This window comes from Pseudopipra pipra, chromosome 16, assembly GCF_036250125.1.
Source record: "Pseudopipra pipra isolate bDixPip1 chromosome 16, bDixPip1.hap1, whole genome shotgun sequence".
In the NCBI taxonomy this organism is placed as follows: Eukaryota; Metazoa; Chordata; class Aves; order Passeriformes; family Pipridae; genus Pseudopipra; species Pseudopipra pipra.
Window position 1 is genome coordinate 2,730,119 of NC_087564.1, and position 26,877 is coordinate 2,756,995.

A 26,877-nucleotide genomic window follows, 5' to 3' on the forward strand; every position below is an offset into this window, starting at 1 on the left:
AAAGGACCTACAATGCTTACCAAGTCCAACTGGCTGAGCAAAATTTAGAGCATATTTATTTATTTTTAATAATAATAACAATAATATTGTAATTAATAATCAGAAATACAAATTATTATTGTTATTGTTGTTGTTATTATTACTACTATTATTATTATTATTTAGATTAGATAATGTGGGGGTTGGACTAGATGAAATCCAGAGGTGCCTTCCAACTCCAACTATTCCATCATCATTATTATTATTATTATTATTATTATTATTATTAAACTTCCCTTTCCAGAGAAGGACAGCCACAGTTCCCTTTCCAGCTGTTTCATTCAAATCAGACTTTCCCATCTTCCATCTAATTTGTCCTTATTTTGCAGCCAGTGTGGAACCAGAGCCCCCACATCACCTCACACAAGGACCAGAGCAGCAGAGGTCCTTGTCACAGCCACTGATGTGTAGAAAGAACCCTCTTTTCCTGCTTTTTCACCCCTTGGAGGGGGCTCAGAGAAGGACAGCACAAGAAGAAAGGGGCTGGACACCACATTTGGTTGTTGTGCCAAGAGCAGCACGTTCTGCCGCCCTTCCCCGATGATCCCATGCATCCCTGTGCCCCACTCAGAGCTGGCCTGAACACCACAGCCAGCCTTTGGCCAGTTTTCCAGCCAGCATTAATAAAACATGCCAGATCTCACCCCAAATTTTCAAGAATCACTGACTGAGGTGTCTGGAAAGGGCATTTCCCCAGCTGGCAGGTCGATGGGTCACTGAGTTTTGTCCCCTCCCCAGCACAGCCCTAATGAGTTGGACCTTCTAACCAACTGAAAGATAAAAAAAACTTAATTGTTTTAATTCTCATCCTTCTAATTGTTTGACAGAGAAATGGCAGATTTGTTTCAATGCTTCTTAAATTGGTTCCTTTAATAGGAAGTGCTGCTTTACTCTACCCTTGTGCTTCCCAAACAAATGTCTGTGTTCCAAAAATATACAGTGTACACATCCTCTGTAGCTATAGATACAAACATTTACAAAGAAACAAGCAGGCTGGGGTGGAATAGCTTGGAAAAACCCAAAAATCACACGGGGCCTTTTCTCCTGGCCCCCCCAGAGCCAGAGCAGCTGGGCTCAGTGTGCCGTGAACACATCCAGGTGAAAAATGCACGACTGAGGAATATCAGACCCTTGGAGCAAAAGGATTTCCACACACAGCAGAGGTTTGGAGTTTCTGTTGCATATTCCCACCCCCTGTTTTGTCCCTTAGTATCTGCATCCCATGGCCAAACCTTCCACGCCTGCTGCCAAAGGGCCGATCCCTCACGCTCGGCTTCGCTCCAGAGAGGAAAATGTGGTTCCCAGGACAGTTTGGTTTTATCTTCGAGGCTTCCCCAGGCTCCAGGGGAGCTGGGACAGCCTCGGTCCTAGCGGATGGGCCGGTATGGGAATGTCATTCCTGGAATGAAGGTCTGCACGGGGTGTGCCGGGAGCGCGGGGTGCGCCGGCAGCGCGGGGTGAGCGGCGTGCGCGGGGTATCCCAGCGGAGGGGTGTGGATGTGGGGGTAAAACCCTGGTGGCAGGGCCCCGTGGGTGGGCTGCTGCACTGGACCCGAGATCACCAGCTGGAGCAGGCTGTGGAGAGAAATCCAGACAGGAGGGAGGATTGTTAGAGCAGCTCCTGTGGTGAATCTAAGGGCGACTTGCACCCGACGCGCAGCACAGCTGAGGGGCGAGGACAGGCACTCGATTATGCTCTTTGCAGCTTCTAGAAGACTCTTTTTTTTTCCCCTTTTCCCCCCTCTTTTTTTTTAAACTCAGTCGCTCTTTGCAAAGAGGCAAGAAGCAATTAAGCTTAGGGTCAGGTAATACAGGCAGGGAGTTGGGGATGGGACAACTGAGGGGCAGGTTCCTGGCTGGAATTTCATTTCCCTTTCTGTGTATTTGTTTTAACACAGGCTGGGCAAGAGCAGATATAAGGTGGGAGCCACTGAAATCCCCTTCAGTCAGGAGCCCAGGGAAGAAGTAATCAGCATTATGTCACCTGTAGCCCTGTGTGAGCAAGGGCCAGGAAGACAAATTTTTAGAGGAGATTTTGTCTCAACAGCCCTCAAGTGTCCTGGAACAAGCATCAAAAAAACCAGAGCTGCAGAAAAGGTCTCTTACTTGTTATGTGGTAGCCTGGAGCACACAGTCCTCAAGTCATCTGAAAGAGGACAGAACACATAATAATAAGGATAAAGCAGAAATTAGAGTGATTTTCCTCTTTGCTGTCCTTTCTAGGAAGGTCAGATTACTGAATAATCAGTAATTTTACTGAGTAATTACTGAATAATCAGCAATCTGTCATCATCACCAGGCATCAACACATCCAGAATCCCATTCTCAGGCCCCAAAACCTCCACAGGGGAGAAAATGTTCTCCATCTCACCATCCTTCCACACCAGCCACTTTACTGTATGTTTGACATTTAAGGCAGACCAAGCCTTAGGATGGATTTTCCAATGCCAATATACCAACAAGGAGTAACTAAGACATAGGAAACACAAGGCATGACTCTGCCCACTGAATATAGCATTTATGAGGAGAAAGGCATTAGGTCAAAGCAAGGCAAAGGTTACCCAATGCCTGTTTTGTCTTGGTTTGGTGTTTTTGAAACACTGACAGTGTAAAGAAAGGGTTGAGTTGTTTGTCTTTTTTTTTTTGCTGAGATCTATCAACTAGAAATTGCAGCTTTTTTACCATCTTTAAACTTCTGCTCGAGCAGAATAACTAGAACCAAGGAATTTAACAAGATACCCTGCTGACAGAGTGCTTTCAGGAATAGCTGGAGAACAAACCTGCCTTTGTAGATAAAACCACTCCCAAAACACTGAGATATCTGATATTTCAGCAGCACCTTACACTGAACTACCTTCTACAGTAAGAGCAAGTGCTCAGAATGTTCCAGGTGAACAACTAAAAACTAACACAGCTGAAATAAGCCATCAGCTCAAAAAACTCCAATTTCTGCTTGTTCTTATTGCATTTGGAGCTAGTTTATAAAAGATTAGGAAGAAGAACATTGAAATTTGACCAGCAGCACTGGTTCAGCCAGAGCTAAAGCCTCAGGCACCTGCTTAGGCAGAGGCCACTCTCTGCAGTTGGGGTCTGCACCAACTGTCCCAGTGGTTGGGGAGCTTTAAGCCTTCTGGTCACACCCAAAACTCCCTGTTTTCAAGAGAATATAACAAGAAAACAGCCTGTCTGGCTGACTCTGTGCTGTGTTGAGGCACTTCCCTTTTTCATCTCTGCAGGTCTTCTGGAAAGAACCGGCTTTGGAGACAGGAAAGCCAGACAAAAAAACCACATTAGCAGCCTTTTTTTAACAAGTTTAACTGAAATTGCACACACTGTAATGGGGTCTCCTTACAGGTGAGCTGAATGCCCAGAGGTTCCAGATGAAGTGTGTTTGTTTGCTTTACAAATTCTTTGTCTAGCACACCCCCCCTGTGGGTTTATGTGCTTCATGGACTCTCTTCCAGCAGGCAAACTCAGAGGTGTCAAACTGAGTCACAACTGGACAGTGCTTTTTAAATAGCTACAAGCAATTCTGAGGGGAACAAATTTGTCCCTGTGCCAGACACCAGGTTTAACCCCCTTGTGCACACTGCAGGGTTGAGGATCAGTTCAAAGCAATGCATGTTACCTACATTAGTGATCTCTCTTATTCTCCATCCAGCTATTTTCCCTGAGCTATTTCCTGCACTATTGCTTTCCAAGAGGGGCAAACTACTAATCCTGCTGTGAGCACGTTGATCTTCACTCCCCTCACTCCAAAACCCCCTCTTACAACTTCTGCACACTGGAGGAAAGGAATCCTGTGCCAGGGTCTGTGCCAGCCCCACCAACAACTCACCTCTAGTGCACAGGAGTGCTCCTGATGCCATGGCCACCTGCAAAGCCTGGGCCAGCCTGTCCAGAGCCAGTTCAATCTCTTTGGATGCATTGAGAGGATTGAGTTCATCTGACAGTCTGTTGATTTCCTCGACCAGCGGAACCACGTGGTCAAAGGGCACCAGCCCCAGGCGCCCGTAAAGGTTCTTCTCCGTCAAGTGCCCCTGAAGCATCATCAGAACCTGCAGGACACTCAGGTGCAGCTTTGAGTACAGCTGGTGGCAATCTTTGTCTTCTCCTGAAGCCGAGTCCTTGGCAATTTTGCTGGGAGCGTGTCCATTGGAGAGAGAGGCTTTCTTCTTCCTCTTGTAGGCCAGGGGGGCCTTCACGCACCAGCGGATCAGTCCGGTCAGCGGGGTGAGCTCCAAAAACCCTATGGGCAGGTTGGCTGCGATGGGAGTGTTCAGGAAGGTGATGAGGATCAAACGGGGGTCCTCAAAGATCCAGGAAACGATCAGCTCCAGCAGGTCTGAAGGAGGGATGAGGTCATCTGGAGAGAGGAAAGTTGGTGTTGGGTAAGCTGAGCCTTGCACTGAAGCACGGGACTTTAATTTAGTCTTTAATTAGTCTCTCACACACACCCTTCCCGCACTGTCACAATGATGCCTTCCCAATTCTGCTCCTTTTCTCAAGACACAGAGAAGATACAAGCATGTTCCTGCCAACTTCACCTTCTCCACCTATTCCAAAGACACCACCAAACACCAACATTTATCCCCTCTCCCAGCAAAGCTTCTTTTGTCGTTTTCTTCTCTCCCACCCATCATCTGCTCATTTCTTCCCTAAATTCAGCCTCCCTTTATCCCTTGCCACAGGAAGTACAAGGGGCAAGGGAAATAGGAAAAACTTGTTGGGTGAAGAGAAGGAAGTGCCAATCATTCAACTCATTTCCTTTAAGACTTACCTAAACAAACATGTTTAGGTAAAACAACGTAATAATATGATCACATGACATGTACAGGATTATAAGATTATGTAAAGCTTCAAGTAAGAAGTGAAAGGTGCTCATGAACTTGACTACAGACAAGAGAAGCCCTGACTTGCCAGTAATCATCCTGTCACAGGCTGCTGGATTTGAAGAGCAAGCTCCCTTTTCTTGGGTCACCAAAAACATCTCAAATAAATGAAGGAATGAAAAAATTGCTTCCTATAACTCATGCTGTGTCCTTTCTGGCATGTCTTTTAATTACCTGGATGAACTTTCAAGTGGTTGCACAAAACAGATATAAAAATACTGAGATACAAAATACACTTTGAGCTCTAAGAAATACTTAAAAAAACCACCATGAAGCCTAAGCCTCTCCCTCACCCTCAGTAATGCCAAGCTGTTTATCTGGAGAAGACCATGCAAAACTTTTCCTTTATTGATAACAAACAGCATTTGCTTTTCTGGATTATAGGTGATGTTGGTATTTAGTGTATGGTTGTCCCCTGGTCTACCATAAGCTCTCTGTTACTGAGTAAAGCTAAATCAAACTTATTTCAGACAACCTCATGTGTCTGATTAACAACCACCTCAGACAGGTTGTATCACTGGCAGTCACACTCATAGTTAAAGAGTGCACTGGAGATATGCTGTTGATTATGTATTTCTTGTCACTGCTCCACAGAAATCCTGCTCTGGCTTGCAAACATTCAGAATTTGTGTTTCTCCCCTTTTTGGAAGGAATCAGGCTGACAGGCAGCCCTGAGTCTACCTCAGGTCTGACTGCCCAGCCCAGACAGATCAGCTTTCACTCCCAGAGCTGCTCAGTCAATAAGGTCCCCGTGTCCTTTGCCCTCTGTGGGGGACAATGCCCTTTGTGTCAGGTGTTACCTGGCTGCTTCTCCAGCAAACACTCTCTCTTTTATCCAGAGAAGCTGTGGCTGCCCCAGCCCTGGAAGTGTCCAAGGCCAGGTTGGACAGGCCTTGGAGCAACCTGGGATAGCGGAAGGTGTCCCTGCCCATGGCAGGGGGTGGAACAAGATGAGATTTAAGGTCCCATCCAACTCAAACTGTTCTTGGATTCTATGACTCAGCCACGGAGTGGTTATTTTTATTCTTACCCCAGTGCCAGATGAGGCAACAGCCACACCCCTGAGCTGCTTCTGGCAATAATTATTGGTAACACCTCTTTAGCATCCGAGCAGTTAATTCTCTTGCAACAGTTAATTTGTGTGGTGTCGCACCTCTTACTTGGAAAGACACAGCTGGGAAACACTTACCTGAAGAGAGGTCGTAGAGAGCTGTGACAGATGTGATGAACTGGCAGCAGAAGCGAGGGCTGGCACTGAAGATCTGCTTCAGGGTCTGGATGGAGCCTGGCACCAAGTTGCAGTAGTCGTCAACCAGTGCCCGGGCCAACCTCACACAGAACACAGCAGGGGTTCTCTGAGGGGGTGGCACATGAGGAAAGCAGATTAAACCCTGTCACAGGGCTGCTCCAACATCTGTGTCCCCACTTTCCCAAAAGAGCAGTGTGCTTTCTCTCAGCATATCAAACATCCACTTGGACAGAAACAAAATCACTATATCTCAATATAAAAATAGGTGGTGATAATTCATGCTTAAAGTATCCGTGGTTTAAAATTAAAACCTTTCAAATCAATATTGTGAGTTGGAGATTTTTTTTTTTACTACTTCAGTAACATTTCTTCCTTGTGAGGGTGGGGAGGCCCTGGCACAGGTTTCCCAGAGAAGCTGTGGCTGCCCTATCCCTGGAAGTGTCCAAGGCCAGGTTGGACAGGGCTTGGAGCAACCTGGGATAGTGGAAGGTGTCCCTGCCCATGGCAGGGGGTGGACTGGGTGAGCTTTAGGGTCCCTTCCAGCCCAAACCATTCTGTGACTCCACAATTCTAACACAGTTCTGGAGTTCAATTGGTTCAACCAGTTCAGTGACCTCCCAGTCACACCTGATATTTTTAATGTGGAAAAAAATCTGTGCAATCCTCAGGCCTTTTAAAAGCTGCAATCCGCAAAAAAATACACCTTCTCCTGCTATCCAGGTTACATCCTATCCTCCTCTCCCAAGGCTCACCAGGTGGGAAAAGTGACCCCAAGGAAAAATTGCTGGTCCTACTTCTCCCACCTTTCCCTCCCAGTACATTCTTTCTGCTCTTCCCCTTCCATCAAAACCAGGTGACTTCTGCACATCCCATGAAGGCAGCAGGAACTGCACTTCCCAAGGTTTACAGTGGGAAATCTCAACAGGAAAAGGGGGAGACAGAGGAGATCCCTGACATACCACACTCATGGAAGACAGACGCAGGTATTTTGTGCCCAAATCTCAAGAGAGATGCCTCTTCCATGCACAGACCTGCACATCAGGCAGGGTTTATTTCTCAAACTCCTTGGCTTCTTCAAGCAAGGTGACCATGAACTGCCAAGGTTTGTTCCCTGTGTTGGTCAAATTCTCACTGAACCCTTTCAACGTGCAGGGGGTTGGGGGGAATTAATAAAACTTTCACTGACAGTAAAAAAGAAACATCAACCCTACTGTTTTTCTTCCATGAATGAATTAGCAAAAGCTGTTCCTGATGCTGGAGCATAGGAATGAACATGAGCACAGACGGAGGGGCAGCTGTTTTGTCATCTGAAACCAGCACAGAGGAGCAGCTGACTGTGCCCAGTCACTGTATCCATCCTGGAACACTCCCTCACCCCCTCCCTGAGCCATCCCTGCCTGCACAGGAGCTGTACCTGCAGCCAGAAGGCAGCACACTCCAGCACAGGAACCCTGCACACAGCCACTGCCATGGACACCAGCTTCCCCAGCAGGGCCATCCTGCTGTCATCTGCCTTGTTCCCTTGGGGGCTGAAGAGAGATGAAAAGATGATCTGCCGGACTGAGTCCTTGGTCTGCTCTTGGAAATAATTGCACATGATCTCAAGGAGCTGGAGTTCCTGAAGGGAGTTCAGTCTCTGAAAGAAAACAAAAGCAAAGCTGCAAAATACACTGGGGGTCTTGAAAAAGCAAGAAACAAGTGGAAAAGACAGGGGCAGTAAAGGCTGGGAGCCTCCCTCAGGAGTGAGGGACCCAGTCTTCAAGCACAGCACACACATTCAAGCTTTCTGAGCCACCACTGCATTTACCTGGTGACACTGAAAAGCTTTAGGTTGCACCAAGACTGGTGCTTGCTGCACCTGCAAGTGCTGCCCACAGACTCGGAGATGAGACTGACATTGCTGGGGTGAAAAATATTCCCTCCCTCTGCAAATAACAGCTCTGAGGACACTGCTGGGCAGCTGGCAGGGACACAGCTGGGCCCAGGAGCCCACCAGGCCCCAGGTCCATGCACCCCAATACTCACCAGCAGCTGTGGTTTCTCACTGCTGATCTCTGAGACCCCCATCCCAGCTCCATCCCATGCCCATCCAAAAAGCCTGGTAGGGCCCAGCTGCAGCACTGGGGGGCTGTGGGTGCTCCCAGGGCCCTCAAAGCCCACCATACCTCCTGAGAGCCCTGAATCCTGGCCAGCCCATAGGGGTCTTATCAGCTAGCCTCATCCCTGCCAAAAACCCCCTCAGTCACCAGCACCCCAGGGAGCCTGTGCTGTCCTTTTGGGGCCTGTCTTCAGCAGCAGCTCCTCAGGGACTCCATCCCTTTCTTCCAAAGCCTTAGTCTCCAGCAACAGCCCCCCAGGGACCTAATCCTGCCCTTCCAAGGCTCTGGTCTCCAGCAGCAGTTCCTCAGGGACCTCATCCTGCTCTTCCAAGCCCTCGATCTTCAGCAGCAGCTCTTCAGGGACCCCATCCTGCCCTTCCAAGCCCCTGGTTTCCAGCAACAGCCCCTCAGGGACCTCATCCTGCCCTTCCAAGGCTTTGGCCTCCAGCAGCAGCTCTTCAGGGCTCCCACCTTGCCCTTCCAATCCCTCGGTCTCCAGCAGCAGCCCCCGCCCCTGGGACCCTCATGGTGCAGCGGCAGCCCCGTCCAAGGCTCTGGGGGCCTCCCCTCTACACCCACTGCCCGGGGCTGTGTCCGCCCTCAGCCCCGGCGTGTGCCGGGGTGCCCGTGTCGCACCTTGGGCGGCGCCCCGCGCTCCTTGGGGACCTGGAAGAGGAACTCCTCGAGCAGCTCGGTGGGGCCCTTGTCCACGAGCGGCAGCGGCGCGTTCTGCAGCTGGCTGCTGAAGTAGATGTCCAGGTGGTACAGCACCTCCTTGGCGGCGCTCAGCGCGTCCCGCCGCAGCAGCGAGTGCCGGATGTCGCTCATGGCCCCTCTCCCGTCCCGTTCCCGCTCCCGGTCCCGTTCCCGGCCCGGCCCCGGCGCGGCCTCCCCTCGGCGGCGCGGACGGGCGGGCGGGCGCTACGGCGGCCCGCAAAGGACAAAAGGGCCACGCGCGGGCGCCGCCGGCAGCGCCCCCTGGCGGGAGGGGGGGGCTGGGGCTGGGGCTGGGGGGGGCTCGGCCGGGACAGACCCGGCCCTTGGGGGGGTCTTGGCTCGGGGTCTGAGCTGGGAGAGCCTGGACCTGGAAGGATCTTGGCTCTCGAGGGATCTTGGCCCGAGGGCCTGGTCTTGGGGCTGAACCATGGAGTCTCGACCTGGGGGGACCTGGTGGGGGAATATCGGCCCAGTCCTTGGGCTGACTCAGGAGGTCTCTTAACTTGGGAATGAACTGGCCATGAACTGGCCCTGGGGGCATCTTGGCCCTGGAGAGATGAGCCCTGGGGCTGAGCCAGGGGGGATATTGGCCCCGGGGGGGGCTGTGCCTGGGGCCGAGCCAGGAGGTGTCAACCTGGACCTGGGGGGATATCGGCCCTGGGGGATATCGGCCCTCGGAGCTGGGCCTGGGGCTGACTCAGGAGGTCTCTTTATTTGGGAGGGAAATGGCCCTGGGGGCATTTTGTCCCTAAGCGATGAGCCAGGGGGGATTTTGGCTCCAGCAGGGGGGCTGGAGCTGGGACTCACTCAGGGGATCTTGACTTGGGAGGGAATTGAACCTGGGGGGATCTTGGCTCTGGGAGGGTCTGAGGGGCTCAGCCAAGGGATCTTAATTTCGGGGGGTAGGACCTGATGGTGTGTTGTCCCTGGAGTGATGGGCCTGGGGCTGACTCAGGGGGTCTTAACTCAGGATGGATCTGGCCCTGGGAAAGGTCTTGGCCCTGGAGAGATCTTGGGGCTGAGCCAGGGGGGCTTGACCTGGGGGGCAGCCTAGACCTGGGGAGGTCTTGGACCTGGAGGGCTGGGCCTGGGGCTGACTCAGGAGGGAACTGGCCCTGGGGAGATCTTGGCCCAGGGGGGTTTTGGTCCTGGGTCTGGTTCTTGAGAGGGTCTTGACCTGAAGAGGGACTGGCCATGGAGGGTCTTGGCTGGGGGAGCCTGGCCCTGGGCCCAACCTGGGGAGCCTGTTGGGGTCTAGGCCGAGCCCTAATCCCTCTATGGGAAGCCCCCCTTCTCTGGGGTGTGCCTGGCTCCAGGAGAGGGGGCTGGCAGGGCCCCCCCAGCCCCTCAGGATCACTGCACACTTCTAGGGGCCTGGCATGGCCCTCCTGGGAAACCAAACATCTGCCTTTGGAGGCTGGGAGCACCGGGAACACCGGGACATTGGCCAAGGCCACTGAGGCAGAGCTGGGGTGAGCAGGGGGAGTGGGTGGGGTGGAGGGGCTGCCACCCCCTGGCACCTCACAGCCCTCCCAGGGTTGGGGCTGAGCTGTGTGACCGCCTGGGGAGGCTCTGGGGACAGGCACCATGCCAGGGATGTGGTGCTTTTTGGCAGTTCCAGCTTGGCTTCCCACCCAGAGACCAGAGTGGCAGCACCACACTGGGATGCACTGGATGCCCTCAGCCCCTGGCACCGGGTTCCTGCTGGCCCTGGAACACCCACCTTGTTGGAAATGTAGGGGTGGAAATGTGCTGGGTGGGAACAATTCATGTTTGTGAAATAAACATTTTTTAAGAGAAATTGTGTCTGTTGATGAGTGAGAGCTGCCCATGTCCCACATCGGGGAGCTGCCACTCTCCAGGAGTGGTCTCCGGGATCTCTTGGCATTTTAATCCACTCCAGCACGTTCTCAGCCTTACCTATGACAGGAGGTATTGGCAGTGGCTGAAAGGGCTCTTTTTGCACTGAGCAGACCTTTATTTCCGTGAAAAATGCCATATGGAGCCTGCGGCCTCACATGTTCCTTGGCCAGGCAACCACTTGGCAAGGTGAGCATGTCCCTCCCCATAAATGCAGGTGCAGATCCTTCCCCTTCCAGACTCCTTGGATGACACCAAAGGTATGTCCTGCTCCCCTCTCCTCCCGCACCACAGGAGCTCCCCAGTGCCACCTTCTCCAGCTTGGCCTAATTTTGCCAAGATGCTCTGCTGGGGCTGAGCCTGGGCACAGCTCAGGGTCCTCGTAGGTGTCTCTGCCTGGGAGGTGCAGAGGCTGCTGTGCCCCCCGGGGAGTGGGGAGGATTTGTGGGGCTTTGGGCAGTTTTTGGCATGACCAAATTGTGGCATTACTGAATCTCTGTGTTACCAGCTGGGGGAACTGCGGTGTTGGAGGGAAGTGTTTGCAGCCACAGCGAGGGTGCAAGTGGGAAAGGTGAGGGTTTAGCCGGAGCAGCTTCCCCAGAAGGAAAAGCAAGCCCTGAGGCAGCACAACCTTCCTGGGGTTGGAATTTGTTGTGCCAAAAGCTGGTGTGTTTGCCTATTCTCTCAGCCCATCTTATCAGGTTCCTGCTTGGGGCACCTGGGCTTGGGCAGGGCTCAGATCCCACACACTGGTGAAATATTACCCTGGGGAGCGGAGTGCCACGGGAATACTTCCCAAAAGCCTTCCCCCGTGGGTGGGAGCTGCTGTGCTGCCTCGGCGAGGGGTCCTGAGGGACGACAGCGTGGGTGAGGATGGGGCAGGGGCAGTGCTGGGAAATGGGGGGCAGGATACCCCAGGTGAGGATGTTCCAGGCGGGAAGGGAGATGGGGAGGAGTGTTGGGGGGATCCATCCCTTCCTCTGTCCTAGCACAGCTGCTGAAGGGTCTCTGGGGTCTCTGGCACAGATGCAAGGAGAGGTGGGAGAGGCACAAGCCAAAGGACCTCAGTGTCCCTGGCCACTGCCACCCACCCCAGGCCAGGAGAGGTGTCCGAGCTGAGCACGGTGAATGAGGAAGGGACCGTTCTGTGTCACCATGAAATGGCATTTACTCTGTTGCCAGTGAATTTTCCTCTCTGGCCTCGTGAGTGGTCTGGCCTCCCTCCAGGAGGGACAGGCAGGATGAGGCCCCACGTGATGGTTGTACACAATCCCTGGATCCTGGTGGTTCACCGGAAAACAGATGCTTCCCAGTGAAACCAGTATGGCCAGTGGGATTACTCTGGTCACCTCCACTACTTGTGCCAAAACCCTATCCCATCCAGGAGGGCTGAGCCCCTCCCTGTCCCTCTGCACACAGGATGGCAGCCTCCCAGCTGGTGCTGTCCCTGCTGGCTGCAGCTCTCCTGCTGCACGTGGCCACCGCGCTGAAGGTCGGTGCCTTCAACATCAAGGCCTTTGGGGACACCAAGATGTCCAACCAGACCGTGGCAAACATCATCGTCTCTGTGAGTGCAGGGGAGAGGAGCAGGCCTGGACACTCTCTGCTCTCCGGGATGCAGTGACCCTGGGACAGTGGGACACCAGCTTTCTGTAGGCATCCATCCATCCATCCATCCTTCCATCCATCCATCCATCCAAACCTCCCTTCACTCACCCATCTGCTCATCCCTCGTCACCATTTTCCACCTCAGGCCATCTCCACTCTTGCTGATGCCCAACCCAGGGTGGGCAATGCTTGGTGCTGCCCAGGTTCCTCCCTCAGAGCAGCTGCTGGGATGATGGTAGTAGACAGATGGGTCTGTGTGATCCCAGGGTCCTTCCAAGGCAGAGAAGACCAGCAAAGGAGTCCCTTCCCTGGGACAGTGAGGGAGGTGGGGAGGGGTGTCAGGGGGAATCCATCCCTTGCTCTGATCCAGCACAGCTGCTGTAGGGTCTTTAGGGTTTCTGGTGCAGACCCAGGGAGGGGTGGGAAAGGCCCTGCTGCCTCCCATTGCCAGCCTGGGAGCCTCTGCAGCCCAGCTGAGGCACCCATGGATGTCCCACGAGCAGCTCTTGGCCAGGGGAGAGCAGCTCTGAGCTTGTCCCCCCAGATCCTGTCGGAGTACGACATCATCCTGGTGCAGGAGGTCCGGGATGCCGACCTGAGTGCCGTGGACAAGCTCATGGACCAGCTCAACAGGTGACCTTGATGGCACAGTGTGAGGGTGACTGCAAATGGGATGCTGGGCTGGATCCCAGCTGGCATCTCACCATGCCAAGGCACCCTGGCCCAGCTGGAGAGAGCCTGATGGGTGCTGGGGAGCACCAGGAGCCTCCTCTCACCCTCTCCACATCTCCCCCCCAGTGCTTCTGCGCAGCCCTACAGCTTTTTGGTCAGCATCCCCCTGGGTCGGACCAGCTACAAGGAGCAGTACCTCTTCGTCTACAGGTGAGGGATGTCACCAGGGTCCAGTGTCCCCTGTGTCAGCTGCTGCCCTCCCCAGCAACCCCCAAAGGGCAATGGGTACCTTTAGAGGTCCTGTCTGTGCCAGGAGCTGTGCTGGGGGCTGCCCTGCTCTCCTCCCTCAGGTCGGACATGGTCTCTGTGCTGGGAAGTTACTACTACGACGATGGCTGCGAGTCCTGTGGGAACGACACCTTCAGCAGGGAGCCCTTCATTGTGAAGTTCTCCTCGCCCACCACACGTGAGCAGAGCTGCTGTTGGGGGATGCCAGACCTGGCACAGGGTCCCCTCCACAGAGGGCTAAGCCCAGAGCTATGCCTGCCAACTGGGCTCCACAAGGGTCCTTTAGTGCAGTGGGACCATCTCCCACCCGTGGGTGCCCAGGGGTCCCACATACCTGCTCAGCATGGCTGGCACTGCCTGCTCTTTCCCACCGTGTGCCATCTCCTGTCAATTCCCATCACATCCCGTTGTCTGTCATTTCCCACCATGTGTTCTGTTCAGTTGTGTGCCATTTCACATCTCCAGCTGCTTCCCATCGTGTCCTGCATCCTATTATTTGCTACCTCCCATCTTGTGCCATATCCCGCCATCTGCTTCCTCCTCTTGGGTTCCATCTCCCTCATGTACCATCTCCCATTGCCTGTCATCCCCCATCTCTGCCATCTCCCATCATGTCCCATTTCCCACCTTGTTCCATCACCTACCCCATGCCATCACCTCCACCTCCTTAGAATCTCCTCAGGGCACATACACTCTCCCATCTCTCCCACCTCCATCTCCTTCCCCAAACCATGGTGGCTTGGAAAAGCTGACAGGAAACAAGCAGCAAACCCTACACAAATGGATGCAGTTCCCCACAGGAAATTCCAGTCTGGAGGACACACACACCACCACAGACACCCTTTCCCTGCAGCAGCTTTTCCCAGCTGGTAGCTGGGGTTTGGCCAGGGGTGGTCCCTGTTGTTCCTGCTCCCTTCTCAGTTGCTGCAGCTGAGGTGAGGGCTGACAACCACCTGTGTGGCAGAGGTTCAGGAGTTCGTGTTGGTGCCCCTGCATTCCGAGCCCAGCCATGCGGCGGAAGAGATCGACGCGCTCTACGACGTCTACACCGACGTCATCAACAAGTGGGGCACTAATGTAAGCAGTGGCAGTGAGCTCAGCTCCTCTCTGAGGGCAGCTGAGTGGGCAAGTGGATGGACTTGTCCCATGGGAGGCCTCTTGTACCCATTAGAGCAGGTGCCACCCCAGCAATCTCCAGGCAGGGAGCTGCAGGTTGTCTCCGCTGCCTTTACAGGGGGCTTGTCCCCGTGCACTGCAGAGCCCCAGGGGGGTTTGTCGCCACCCCTTAAGAAATTAGGGAGCCCCTGCTGACCCGTAAGGTCCATGGGCAGGGACACAACACGCTGTCCTGCAGGACATCATCTTGCTGGGTGACTTCAACGCCGACTGTGCCTACGTGACCAGCTCGCAGTGGCCGTCCATCCGCCTGCGCTCCCTGCGCGCCTGCGAGTGGCTCATCCCCGACAGCGCCGACACCACCGTGGCCGACACCGACTGTGCCTACGACCGGTGGGTGCCCTGGCGGGGGGCAGTGGCTGGCACGGGGGGCTGGCAGGCACTCACACCCTCGTGCTGCCCCGGCAGCATTGTCGCCTGTGGCACCGCCCTGCGCCAAGACATCGATCCCGGCTCCGCCACTGTCAACAACTTCGAGCAGAAATTCCACCTCCAGAGGAAGGACGTGAGTGAGGGGCCAGGGCACATGGGCCCACCAGCACTGGGATCCACCCCACCATACCTCCTGGGAGCGTGGGTGGGCTCCTTGTTCCCAGGGTGGCCCAACCCCAAGTCTTGCACTGAATCAACCCCCCAGACTGAGCAGTTTGGGATATGGTCTAAATTTGGGGGTTGGAGAGGAGTGTTGGGGTCTCAGCCAGCCATCCCAGTGTCTGGATGAGCTCAGGCCCTCTCTGCTCTCTCCCACACCCAGGCTTTGGCCGTCAGTGACCATTTCCCTGTGGAGGTGACCCTGAAAGCCCGCTGAGCCCGTCCCTGTGCCAGTGGCTACCAGGACATCCCGGCATGCACCTGCAGCCTTCGTGGAAGCCCACATGCCACAAGTGCCAGCCAAGCTGCCCACTATCTCTGCAAGGAGCCACTCTTTTGGATCTTGTGGGAGTGGGATGCTCTCTGCTTCCATTAAAAATGAGCCTCTTCCAGCCTTTGCAACTCTGGAGGGAAGGTCCCTTTAGTCTCCCCAGCAGCCTCCGGCATTCAAGTCCCCATCCCCTGCCAGGGAGGTCTCTGGGGCTGGGGGACCCTCCTGCCATGGAGACACCTGGACCCACGGGGTGGCAAGCACTACTTCCCTTTCTGCAGCAAAAGCAGGGACACCAGGAAGAGCCTGGGAGGCTCCAGGCTTTCCAGGGCACAGGACAGAGCCCCCCTGGCTGCGGGATGGCTGACGGGACACTGATGGTGAGAGTGGGGGGAAGTGGAGGATGTGAGTCAGTTCCCAGGGGGTTTGGTGCTTCCCGGGGACTTTCGGGGTTTCGGTGCTGACACAGCACTGAGGGACACTGGACTCATCCCGAGACTGGGTGTGAGGATGCAAAACCTGGTGTCACATGTGAGAGCACGGCAAGTCCCGGCATGGGCTGCCGCCGTCTCCCTGCCTGTCAGAGCCTCCTGATCCTTCATCACCCCAGGGTGATGCTGGGGGCTGGCACGGGAAATGCCACTCCTCCTGGGCTGCTTTGGGTCACCGGTGGGGCTGCTTTGGGTCACCGGTGGGGCTGCTTTGGGTCACCAGCAGGGCTGTTGTGAGTGACTGCCAGGGCTGCTGCAGGGGTGTGCAGCTGGGGCTGGCGGTGCTCATCTGGTGCTCACCTGCCTGACCCAAACACAGGCCATTTCCTCCTCTTCCCTCTAATTACACTGTCTGAATCACCCAATTAAGGTCAGTGCCCTTCACCTCCTGCCTGGCCACTGTGCCCACTCTGTGATCTGGGAGGCCACCCCAGTTGGCTGCAGCCCCCCGAGTCCCACGTGCCCACCCATTCCCACTGGGATGCTCCAGCCCTGTCAAGCCTCCAGGGCTGCCCTTTGCTGTGTCAGCACAGGGGAGGCTGTGCTGGCCCCACCCTGTCGTTCTGTGGGATTTCTGGTTTCCCAATGCGGGAAGGAGCCCACAGTCATGCCAAAACCCCCACGGGGGTGTCCGACTCATCCTGCTTTGCCGGCAACTCAACTGGCAATAAAGCCGCCCATCCTGCTGCTGGGAGGGCAGAGGTGCTGCACACTTGGCAAGGTAAGGACAGATCCAGGCTCAGCACCTCCAGCTGTGAACCGGGAGGGACTGGGATGAGCTGCGACGAGCTGGGATGAGGAGCTTACCCTTACCTTACCCTGACAGTGGAGGCTGTGGCGAAGTTTAAGGACATGGAACAGCCTGGGGTGCTGGCAGCGGTGGCTGGGGCTGGTGGGTGATGGACAAATTCCAGCGGGGAGTGGAGCTGGGTGATCCCGGGAGCTGGAGGAGGTGGATTCACTGTGGTGGGATGGGATTTATCTTCTCTGGGACCAGCAAGCTGTCAAATTGCCTGTGCCAGCTCCACAGGCTGCTCAAGGCAGTGCCCATCATGACACGCTGTTGTACAGCAGGACTGAGGAAGGATCTGCATGTCCTTTTATTTTTCTACCCCAAATCCAAAGGAGTTTTCCAAGTTCAGCTCCCATCTCTGTGACTCAGCATCCCTCCCTGCAGGATGGGGACTGTGACTCTGGCATTGTCCCTGCTGGCTGTGGCTCTCCTGTGCCCGGCCACTGCCACCCTGCGCGTCGGTGCCTTCAACATCCGGGCCTTCGGTGACACCAAGATGTCCAACAAGGAGGTGGCAGAGATCATCATCAACGTGAGTGCAGCCAGCACAGCGTGGGGACAGGCTGGGCACTGGGACAGCCACAAACGTGGCTCCTGTGCCAAGGACATGTGGCTGAGGATGGGATGGCATCCCAGTGCTGGGGATGCCCTGAGTGGATGAAGGCTTGGTGGGGACCATGGTAGGGCATCAGACACAGCCACAGGTCCCTCTGAGCCCCCCATGGGGACATCTGCCCTGGGACCGAGGGACATGTGGGTCCCCACGGTGCATCCAGCCCCACGGTGTATTCCAGGGTGCCTGGCTGGGAGGTGGGTGGGAGACTGGCTCTGAGCTGGCAGCAGGTTCCCTCCCACCATTGCTGTCCCCCTTGGCCTCGCAGATCCTGCTCCGCTACGACGTGGTGCTGGTGCAGGAGGTGCGCGACTCCGACCTCAGCGCCGTCACCGAGCTCATGGAGCAGCTCAACAGGTACGAGCGGGGCTGGGGCTGGGACAGCAGCATAAGCAGGGAAAGCCAAGCTGCCTGAGCAATAAAAGGCAAAAAAAAAAGGTCAGCCAAGGGCAGAGAGGTTGTTTTTGGGAAGGGGAATAGGAGAAAAGTGCTGGGGCGCTGAGCAAAAAAAGCCGCTCTAAGTAATCTGGTGAGGGGAATGGGGATACAGGTGGTACAACCCCCTTCTGAAAGCTGTAACCCCACCTGAGCACGCAGGATGGAAAGGAACTACAGCTCTGGCAAGCTCCATCTCCAAAATCCAACAGAACAGGGCAGAGGCATGAGGGGGGAATGAAGTGAGTGGGGATAGGCAGACCCTGCACCTCAAGACTCTGTAAGTGGCAGAAGGACCCTGGGACGGACCCAGTGGTGGATGATACTCTGAGGTGAGTGGCTCTGGCACCCCAGGAGGAAGAGAGGCTGCTGGGGTGGGCTAAAACTGGTCACAGCAGGGCAGCAGCCCCTCCACCGGCTAGGTGCTGACCCCATTTTGGGAAAAGGCACAGCTGAGCACCAGGAGGAAGCTGCTGCCACTGTGTTGAAAGCTGGGAGTGCTCCCGAGCAGGTCTGCCCAGCCCGTGTCCTCGCCCCTTCGGTGTCCCCTCCAGCACGGCCACAAAGCAGCCGGGGCAGGGAGGGTGACGCTGGCGCTGCAGGGCCCCAGGCTGCTCACTGACCTAATTCAGCCCTGCTGCAAAGGGAGGTGAGGAGCGTCCCTGCAGAGAAAGGGGTGGCAGGAGCCACCCTGCGTCCTGCTGTGCTCAAGGAGCCACCCCGGGGTGGGACACGGGGGTTTCAGAGCCACGACACCCCATGTCACCTCACAGCCAGGGCGCAGTGACCCACAGGGACAGCAGAGCAGGACTGGCTGGTGCCAACCCCACGGCTGCCCAGCTCCTGGACGTGCCAAGGCTAACCCAGGATGGTACCAGCCATGTCACTGGTGGCAGCCACGTCACCATCCTGCCTCTGCATCTCCACAGTGCGTCCAAGTCCCCATATGACTACGAGATCAGTGGCCCCCTGGGACGGGAGAACTACAAGGAGATGTACCTCTTCATCTACAGGTAACAGGGCTGGGGGTGCTGCTGCCTGTGCCACAGCACCACAGGGACACCAGCACCATGGAGGGGACACAGAGGCTGTGCTGAGCCCCAGGGTAACCATCCCTTTGCTCCCACAGGACAGATGTCGTGTCTGTGGTGGACACCTACCAGTACAAGGACCGCCAGGATGTTTTCAGCCGGGAGCCGTTCATCCTGAGGGTCTCAGCGCCCCGCACCAGTAAGCAGGGGACAAGTGGCCCTGGGGCATTAGGTGGCTGTGGGGCTGACGTTCCTCTCCCCTTGCAGAGGTGGAGGAGTTTGTGCTGGTACCCCTGCACTCAGCCCCACACGATGCCGTCGCTGAGATCGACGCGCTCTACGACGTCTACCTGGACATCGTCAACAAGTGGGGGACTGACGTGAGTGTCACAGCACTGGGGGTGGCACCAGGGGTGGGCACTGAGACTGTTGGACCCCCATTGGGTTCCTGCTCCAAGGCAAGTGCAGCTGGTGCAGGGCTGGTGGGATGGAGACCTTGTTCCTGCCCTGTCACGAGGGATTCCCAGGCACCCAGGACTAACCCCCACGGGAGGGCTGGTGTCAGAGACAGCCCCATTCCCAGACCATGAGCCTCTCCATCTACCCCACTGCAGAACATCATGTTCCTGGGTGACTTCAACGCCGACTGTGCCTACGTCCAGCCCAGCGACTGGTCGTCCATCCGCCTGCGCACCAGCGACGTCTTCAAGTGGCTGATCCCCGACAGCACCGACACCACCGTGGGCAAGTCAGACTGTGCCTATGACAGGTGAGCACCACCCCATGGCACTGCCACCCCCCTCCCCAGCACCCCAGGGACCCCTGCCCGCCCTGCCCTACCAGTGGCTGAGTGCAGGGGCAGGAGTTGGACCCACCATCCACATCTCCCTGGCAGGATCGTGGTGTGTGGGGCCAAGCTGAAGAGAAGCATTGTGTCCAATTCGGCTGCTGTCTACGATTTCCAGCGTGCTTTCCGGCTGGACCAGGAGGAGGTGAGCCAGGACCATAAACCCGGGGATCTAACAGGCACCAAAGCCGAGCTGGCCCAGGCTGCAGGGCTGCCATCATCTGTTCAGGGGGCTCAGGGTGACAAGGAACCCAAGGGGGGAAACAGGAGGGGGGATTTGGGGTCACTGTCTCAAATGTGGGATTTGTCCCCAAGGGGATGAGAAGAGATGCATGGGGTTTTTCACGGTCTTCCATGGGCAGGTGCAGGCAAGACTCCAGAGTAAGAGGCAATGCTGGCACAGAGCCCTCAAGTGAGATATGAGGGTCTCAGAGGGCAGGTGCCCTCCTGCCATTGCCCACCACAGGCCACGCCTGGGCCTCTCCATGAGAGGTGCCAAAAGTGGAGCCCTGTGTGTCAAGTATCTCAGGGTTCAGAACATTGTGATCCCCTCCAGGAGGCAGAAGGTTCTGGCAGAGCCATTGACTGCCCTGCAGCCCCACTGGCATGGTGAGGGGTGAGGGACTCACATCTCCCCTCCTCTCACCCTCCTCCAGGCCCTGGCAGTCAGCGACCACTACCCAGTCGAGGTGAAGCTCACAGCCTGAGCTCCTCCTGCAGCTGCAGACCACGATCCCAGCTCCAGCTCCCACCACCACCAACCCCTGTGAAGGCACCCCCTGCAGCCCCATCCACGAGCCCTGTGCGTGGGCTGTTCCAGATCCTGGTCTGGAGAAGGGTGACAGCCGGCCGTGCCCAGACCCCCCAGGACACACAGCTCAGGGCAGAGCTCCCCCAGCCCACCACGAACCAGAGCCTGGGGACAGGCCACCAGCCAGGACACTGTGACCACGGGGAACGAAGCATCCATCTCCTACCTCACTGAAGATTTATTGACACATCTCATTTCATGATTAACTGTTGGAGAGGAGGGAGGACATCCAAGGACCGGTGGGCTCAGGCCACAGTGTGTGGAGACCCTCTCCCTGTCCATCCCTCAGGGGGGCTGAGCAGGCTTCCCCTGCTCTCAGGGAAGGCAGCAGTGGTGTCAGGCACTCTACAGGACAAAGGGAAGTGCTGGGGCAGCCATGGGAGCAGTGGCACGCCACCAATTGCTGGCACTGCAGACGGCTTTGCTGTGAAATCCTACAGCCACTGCAGCGTTTCGGAGGGTGACTCGACCTCCCAGGACCCGCCCCAGGGCGCTTGGATTCTCAGCCCTTCTTCTTCTTCAGCATCTCCATGTACATGCGAAGTGACTTCTGGATGGACTCTTTTGAGATGAAGTTGATGAAGTTCTTGATGTCTTCCTCCCGGTGAGCGACCAGGTGGTCCAGCACCGCCTTCCTCATCATGGACTTGGTGAGCTGGCGGGCGTGGTCTGTGGAGAGGACGGTGAGGATGAGGAGCACGCCCTGTCCTCAGCCCTGACCAGCTCCCAGCCACTGCCACCACCACGTGCAGGTGCAAAGGGGAGGGATCCCACAGCAAAGGGTTCCTTGAACCAGCAGGGAAAGGTGAAGGAAAATCCCACTGTCTGGAAGCTGAACTGGATAAATTCTCATACAATAAATTATGACTGTACTGCTCAGTGGGGAAATGACTTATTTACTGGCACAGATGAAGTGCATTTCCTCCTCTTTGTGCCCTCCAGAGCCCAGCCTCTTCCCAACACCCCCTCCCAATACACACCCCCAGGCTCAGGACAGCAGTAACCAAACAAAATTCCTTGTTATTTGAAACTGCTCTGGCTCTAAGCTCCCCGAAACCAACCCCTTCAACCTGTGGCAAGACAGTCTGTTCCTCCCAAACACATTGTAAAAGAAGCCAGCAGCTTCTGTCCCCTCGAGCTCATCCCTGGGCCTGTGCCATTCCACATGGACACGTGGATGCTGCTGGAGCTGACTGAGGCCTCAAGCACCTCACACACACAGCCAGATGCAGTGATGTGGCAACACATCTGTGCAACAGATGTTTTATGCACACCCTCAGTTTAGTTCAGCTGTGATGGTGAAATGAGGACTGACCCCCCCAGCACACTGGGAACCCCAAATTGCTCCAGTGCCTGTGTGCTACAGACACCTCCTCCCTCACAGACTCCTGGCTCTGATTCAGGGGGCGGGTCTGCACGGTGCCTCCTACAAGTCAGGGGAGGGCACAGCTGAGACATGCTGAGGGGTGAGGTGTCACTCTGCCACCAGGACAGCAGGGGACAGAGGTGGTCTGGGATGGGACAGCTCAGATCTGGCAGAGAGCCCTCTCCCAGCCCAGGAACCATGTGCTGCAGTCGTGGAGCAGCCCAAACACACAGGATGTCTGTGCTGTCTGTCTGTCCTCACACCCCCATCACTGCCATCTCCAGCTCAGCAGAGTGCCAAGAGTTGATCCAGACAATGAAAGCAGACTGGCAGCCATCCAGTTGCTCTCACCCAGCCTGTTCCCTCAACTCCATGGCAGCTTTTCTGGGCTAACACCTCCACTGACAGACACATTCAGTTTGTATCTGGAACTCAGGCATCTCCAGATTGACTCAGCAGGGCTGGCAGGGCGAGCTGAGCTGGAGCCACATGCCCTGCACACCCAGCTTCCAGGCTGTCCAAGGCTTCCAGGACTGCTGTGCTCAGCTCTCCCACTTCCCAGCCATCTACACCTTCCCTTTCAATGGAAACTGTTACATAGCTCCCAGGTACCAGCCCTGGCATCTGTCCTTCCCACTCGGATCAGATCCCTTCCTCCCCTGCCAGAGGTTTACCAGGAAGGGCCAGCCACCGTGCCATGACGGCCGAAGCCTTTTCCAGGAGCTTCTCCTCTGGCACCAGTTCATCCACGAGGCCAAGCTTGAGTGCCTCGGGTGCAGGGTGGAGGGAGCCCAGCTGGAGGGAGCGCTCAGCGATCCGGTGTCCCACAACATTCACAAACGTGTCCTTAAACCTGGAGAAGATGGGAGGGAAAGCCACAGTGAGGGAAAGAAACACCCAGGGGCAGCTCACCCAGCCACTGGAGCTGAGAGCACCCTGGTCCCACTCCCCAGGCTCGGGGCTCTGAACAGCAGCTGCAGGCTCAGCCACACCAAGAAAATCATGTGAGAAGAGCCATTTTTGGCAGTACCCCAACAGAGTTCACTCTCCCCTTCACGAGAGCTCCTCACTGGCCCCTCAATGCACAGGTCCCAGCTGTACCCATTTGCTGTGACATGGGCAAACTTGGTGTGAAAGCTCCTTTCCAACAGTACATTTACATGCTCTGAGGGCAACCAAGGGCCTCAGTATGTTACTGTCCCTATGCTTTCAGAGATCTCCACACCAAAGGATTTTGCAGGTACACACCATGTACCCTGAGAAAAGCATATTCCCAGACTGAGCCTGACCAGTGAGAACCCCCAGCACCAGTTTCAGAGTTGACTGCAGAGTCAGAACTGAGGTCCTTCCTGGTTAAGGACATGAGGACTTTCTGCAACCTGAAAGCTTTTCAGATACCTGCAGGACAGGACAGAAATGAGGTACCATCTCCTGCAGCTGCATCTACCTGATCACTGACACACAACCTACACCTCCATGACCTGCTAAACTGCCTAATTAACTCCTTGAAGATGAATTCTTTTTAGAGACCTACACATGGCCCTAGAAGCAGGAGGCACTGGCCTACCAGAAGGGAGCCACAATGCCCAGCTGGGCTTCGTTCAGGCCGATGCTGAATTTGGGGTTCTCTGCCATGATCCTGTAGTCACACGACAGGGCGATGAGGCAGCCTCCTGCTGGGCTGGACCCCTGGCAGACAGAAGGATGGAGTGAGTCTAGGACATGGTTACAAATATCCCCCAGCTTCACTGATCCCTCCAGAGTAGGGAAGACATGGGGTGACAGAGCAGATGTCGCCCAAATTTCTGATCACCTGATCCGAAACAGCCCTAAAGAAGATCTCTGAGAGGTTATCAGGGTTTCATTGAATCACAGAATGCTTTGAGTTGGAAGGGACCTTAAAGCCAATCTCGTTCCAACCCCCCTGCCATGGGCAGGGACACAACCACTAGACCAGGGTGCTCAGAGCTCCATCCAACCTGGCCTTGGACACTTCCAGGGATGGGGCAGCCCAAACTTCTCTGAGCAACCTGTGCCAGGGCCTCACCACCCTCCCAGGGGAGGATTCCCTTCCATTTGTGACCATCTTTGCCATGGCTTGGTGCTGCTCAGCCCTGCTCAGGATGCCCGTGGGAAGACCCAGCTGCCTTCAAAGACGGGCTGTGGACAGACACCACCGGGAGCTGCCAGGGCAGCACCGCACTGGAAAATGAAAAGAAGACACCAAACATGTAACGACCCATCCACGGACACTGAGATTCCAACAGCACTTCTCTGTTGGCCAAGAACCACAGCTGGAGGAGCAAAACCTGGTGGAAGTGCTGAAATGCTGCTACACCCCAGCAGTGTCTGCAGCTCACACGGTGCCTGCAGCATCCCACGCTTCCGCACCTTCCCACACCCCACATGCTGACAGACACGAATTTCGCCCAAACACCCCAACAAACACATTATTTGGATTTGCTTCAGCCTGATTTTTCGGCTGTCCCTGCCCACACGGTGCAAACAAGCCACAGCAGGTGAGAGGTGACAAGGGAGGTGGGTCCAAAGGACATACATTGACCGCAGCGACCGTGACCATGTTGGAGCCGTAGAGCCGCAGCCACACCTCCTGCACAGCTCTCCAGAACTCTCCATAGTGCTCCACGTTCTTCCCACACATTTCCATGATGTCCAGGCCAGAGGAGAATATTTTGGGGATAGTCTGGAGTCGGGAAAATACAGATATCACTTAGAGTCACTGTCATCCTTTAGCCCTCAGCGTGGCAGCCTCAGGAAAGTGATAATTATATGTGATATGAGGGTCTTTTGGGGTTCTGAAAATATCTCCCCAGTGCTCCCACAGCCGGGATCATCCCACCACCATGGCCTGCAGTGCTGGGACTCTGCCTGTAGCATGATTTCTCATTGTCAGGGTCCCTGTGTGGGTACAATCAGCCACACAGCACAAAACCTGCCCTGTCCCATTCCCAGGCACCACCTTATCCCCACACCATGCCTGAAAATAAACACTGGCATCTCTTCCAGGAGATCTCACGGGATGTATCAGGTTGGCAGACAAGCAGATTTGATTTGCATGACAAATGACAACACTTGGCTGTTGTTGTTCTGCCAGAAAAGGGCACAGAAGGAAGATCACAGCCCTTCCAAAAACCAATCAAATCTGCCTCCAGGCCCTCCCATCCCAGTGACCAGTGACCCAAGAGACCAAACATGAGCAAGGGACAACACCTACGGATGTAATGATCACACCCCGGCAGGCACGGTCATTCTCCAGCTTCTCCAGGCTTATGGAAAACTCAGTGAGTAAGTCCAGGCTCAGGCTGTTCACTGGGGGGCTCTTCAACTTCATCATGGCAATGCCTGTGCCAGGGTAAACACAGAGATATCAGACTCCCCACCACAGCAGCACACACTGCCCTGCCCAGGGCAGCTTCACCTGCCTCCCTGTTTCCCACTCCTGGCTCTTTAAAAAGCTCCCAGAGCTGCAGGGCCAAGGGCAAGGTCCTGTTTTGCCCAGTGAGCCAGGCTCACTCTGCCAGTGATGGACCTGGAGCATGGACCAGGACATGTGTAGTGACAACTCACGTGTCCCAAAGACCAGCCACCTTTGGGGTCATGCTGCTCAACACTTCCCTTCTCTCTGGGCTCAACAGATAAAGTTGAACCTGCGTGTTTGTCCCAGCAAACAGTCTTGCCCAGGGGATCACACCCCTGACTGAGCCTGCCAGCACCACCACGGGAAGGGGTCTGAGCCCTTGTCTCCTTCCAAAGAGCCCTACCCTGCCCCAAAAGGTCCTCCCCAAATGCTTAGTTTGGGTGCTGTAGCCATTCCCAGGATGGGGACAGCGTGAGGACACACCCAGGGGCCTGAAGGCAGGAGCTGTGAAGCCACAAGAAGAGGCACCTTTGTTCAGAGTAGGGACTGTGGTCTCGTGACAGCTATTCCTGGTAGCAGAAGTTCCCAACAGCTGTTCCCTGAAGAAGCACTGCCACTCTACCAGGTGCCCAAAGCAGGAACCCCACAGAGGGGACAGTGACAGCCAGGGCTGGCCTGTGGCACCCCAGCAGCACCAGCCACCTGAAGTGCCCACAACCAGCAAGGCTCCTGACCCCAAACACTTGACTCCAAGGGTCCCAAGCAGCTGCAGCTGGAACACCTGGGGCTTTGGTGGCCTTCCATGCCCAGGGCCACACAGGACAGGGATGGAAGTGCCCCTGCCTGTGCCCCACAATGCCCATGGGTCAAGGGTGACACACCACCATACCTGAGCTCTCGTCCAGCTCCACCTGGATCTTGTTGTTGCTGAAGGCACGACACGGGGCGAGTGGGAGCCCGGGGGGCTGCCGGGGGGCCCTGTCCCATGATGGGGGCCGGCAGCACAGGGGCAGCACACCTGGGGGACAGAGACAGGTAGGGACAGGCAGGGCACAGCCCCCACGGGTGTGGGGCGCGCTCCCCAAAACCGCTCTGCATGGACAAGGTGGGACATGGGGACACCCTGACACGCTGAGGGAGGATACAGGGACACCGCATCCCATGATGGGGGATATGGGGAACACCCCGACCCACTGAAGGAGGATGTAGGAGCACCCCAACCCCGAGCAGGGGACACGTGGGACACCCTGGCCCATTGAAGGAGGGTGTGGGGACACCCCAAACCCGCGGCAGGGGGACACGTGGGGCACCCACGGAGTGACAGCAGGGGGTACCCTGGCGGCGCGGGGGCGCACAGGGGGGTGTCGGGGCCAGGCCGAGCCCGAGGCAGGGCCCGGGCGGGGCGCGGTCCGGGCGCACCTGAGCGGGCGATCCGTCGGGCCAGGATCGGCGCCGCCGCCATCTTCTGCCGCGGCTCAAGGGTACGGGGCGGGGCGGCCCCGCCCCTTGCCCCGCCCCTTGCCCCGCCCCTCCCGCGGGACACGGCCCGGCGGTGCCGCGCTCGAGGGGACCCGCCCATTGGCTGAAGGCCCCGCCCATTGGCGGAAAGCCCCGCCCATTGGCGGGAAGCTCCGCCCACGGTCGGTGCT

General features: G+C 56.1%; 4 protein-coding genes across 4 annotated transcripts; 2 read left to right on the forward strand and 2 right to left on the reverse strand.

Moving 5' to 3' along the window:
* Positions 1–878: 878 nt before the first annotated feature.
* On the reverse strand, positions 879–9,188 carry INTS15 (integrator complex subunit 15). The gene is made up of 6 exons (XM_064672642.1): positions 8,916–9,188; positions 7,595–7,816; positions 6,121–6,286; positions 3,878–4,405; positions 2,146–2,185; positions 879–1,614 (listed from the first exon to the last, which is right to left on the reverse strand). The coding sequence occupies exons 1-6, from the start codon at positions 9,105–9,107 to the stop codon at positions 1,407–1,409; spliced, it is 1,356 nt and encodes a 451-aa protein (XP_064528712.1). The 5' UTR covers positions 9,108–9,188; the 3' UTR covers positions 879–1,406.
* A 3,058-nt stretch (positions 9,189–12,246) lies between these two features.
* On the forward strand, positions 12,247–15,637 carry LOC135422980 (deoxyribonuclease-1-like). Its single transcript, XM_064672676.1, has 8 exons — positions 12,247–12,423; positions 13,009–13,097; positions 13,263–13,346; positions 13,487–13,602; positions 14,389–14,501; positions 14,779–14,933; positions 15,009–15,105; positions 15,355–15,637. The coding sequence occupies exons 1-8, from the start codon at positions 12,277–12,279 to the stop codon at positions 15,406–15,408; spliced, it is 855 nt and encodes a 284-aa protein (XP_064528746.1). The 5' UTR covers positions 12,247–12,276; the 3' UTR covers positions 15,409–15,637.
* Positions 15,638–17,064: 1,427 nt separating this feature from the next.
* LOC135422979 (deoxyribonuclease-1-like 2) lies at positions 17,065–20,942 on the forward strand. The gene is made up of 8 exons (XM_064672675.1): positions 17,065–17,278; positions 17,628–17,716; positions 18,724–18,807; positions 18,924–19,024; positions 19,093–19,205; positions 19,440–19,594; positions 19,721–19,817; positions 20,329–20,942. Exons 1-8 carry the CDS (start codon positions 17,132–17,134, stop codon positions 20,377–20,379), a joined length of 837 nt encoding a protein of 278 aa, XP_064528745.1. The 5' UTR covers positions 17,065–17,131; the 3' UTR covers positions 20,380–20,942.
* Positions 20,644–26,766, reverse strand: ECI1 (enoyl-CoA delta isomerase 1). The gene is made up of 7 exons (XM_064672668.1): positions 26,648–26,766; positions 26,118–26,246; positions 25,085–25,212; positions 24,407–24,553; positions 23,417–23,538; positions 22,524–22,702; positions 20,644–21,152 (listed from the first exon to the last, which is right to left on the reverse strand). Exons 1-7 carry the CDS (start codon positions 26,688–26,690, stop codon positions 20,986–20,988), a joined length of 915 nt encoding a protein of 304 aa, XP_064528738.1. The 5' UTR covers positions 26,691–26,766; the 3' UTR covers positions 20,644–20,985.
* Between the last annotated feature and the right edge of the window lie 111 nt (positions 26,767–26,877).

What these genes read in the sequence shown, in the direction of transcription:
- INTS15 (XM_064672642.1), bottom strand. Translation starts at nt 9,107, where the DNA reads ATGAGCGACATCCGGCACTCGCTGCTGCGGCGGGACGCGCTGAGCGCC. An exon ending in TCTCTACGACCTCTCTTCAG is followed by an intron (nt 4,406 to 6,120) that starts GTAAGTGTTTCC and finishes TCCTCTCTCCAG; the next exon opens with ATGACCTCATCCCTCCTTCA. An exon ending in TCCAGGCTACCACATAACAA is followed by an intron (nt 1,615 to 2,145) that starts GTAAGAGACCTT and finishes TTCTCTCCACAG; the next exon opens with CCTGCTCCAGCTGGTGATCT.
- LOC135422980 (XM_064672676.1), top strand. Translation starts at nt 12,277, where the DNA reads ATGGCAGCCTCCCAGCTGGTGCTGTCCCTGCTGGCTGCAGCTCTCCTG. An exon ending in CTCATGGACCAGCTCAACAG is followed by an intron (nt 13,098 to 13,262) that starts GTGACCTTGATG and finishes TCTCCCCCCCAG; the next exon opens with TGCTTCTGCGCAGCCCTACA. An exon ending in TCCACCTCCAGAGGAAGGAC is followed by an intron (nt 15,106 to 15,354) that starts GTGAGTGAGGGG and finishes TCCCACACCCAG; the next exon opens with GCTTTGGCCGTCAGTGACCA.
- LOC135422979 (XM_064672675.1), top strand. Translation starts at nt 17,132, where the DNA reads ATGGGGACTGTGACTCTGGCATTGTCCCTGCTGGCTGTGGCTCTCCTG. An exon ending in TGGCAGAGATCATCATCAAC is followed by an intron (nt 17,279 to 17,627) that starts GTGAGTGCAGCC and finishes TTGGCCTCGCAG; the next exon opens with ATCCTGCTCCGCTACGACGT. An exon ending in TCAGACTGTGCCTATGACAG is followed by an intron (nt 19,595 to 19,720) that starts GTGAGCACCACC and finishes TCTCCCTGGCAG; the next exon opens with GATCGTGGTGTGTGGGGCCA.
- ECI1 (XM_064672668.1), bottom strand. Translation starts at nt 26,690, where the DNA reads ATGGCGGCGGCGCCGATCCTGGCCCGACGGATCGCCCGCTCAG. An exon ending in CCGACGGATCGCCCGCTCAG is followed by an intron (nt 26,247 to 26,647) that starts GTGCGCCCGGAC and finishes TCTGTCCCCCAG; the next exon opens with GTGTGCTGCCCCTGTGCTGC. An exon ending in TCACGGTCGCTGCGGTCAAT is followed by an intron (nt 23,539 to 24,406) that starts GTATGTCCTTTG and finishes TCTGTCTGCCAG; the next exon opens with GGGTCCAGCCCAGCAGGAGG.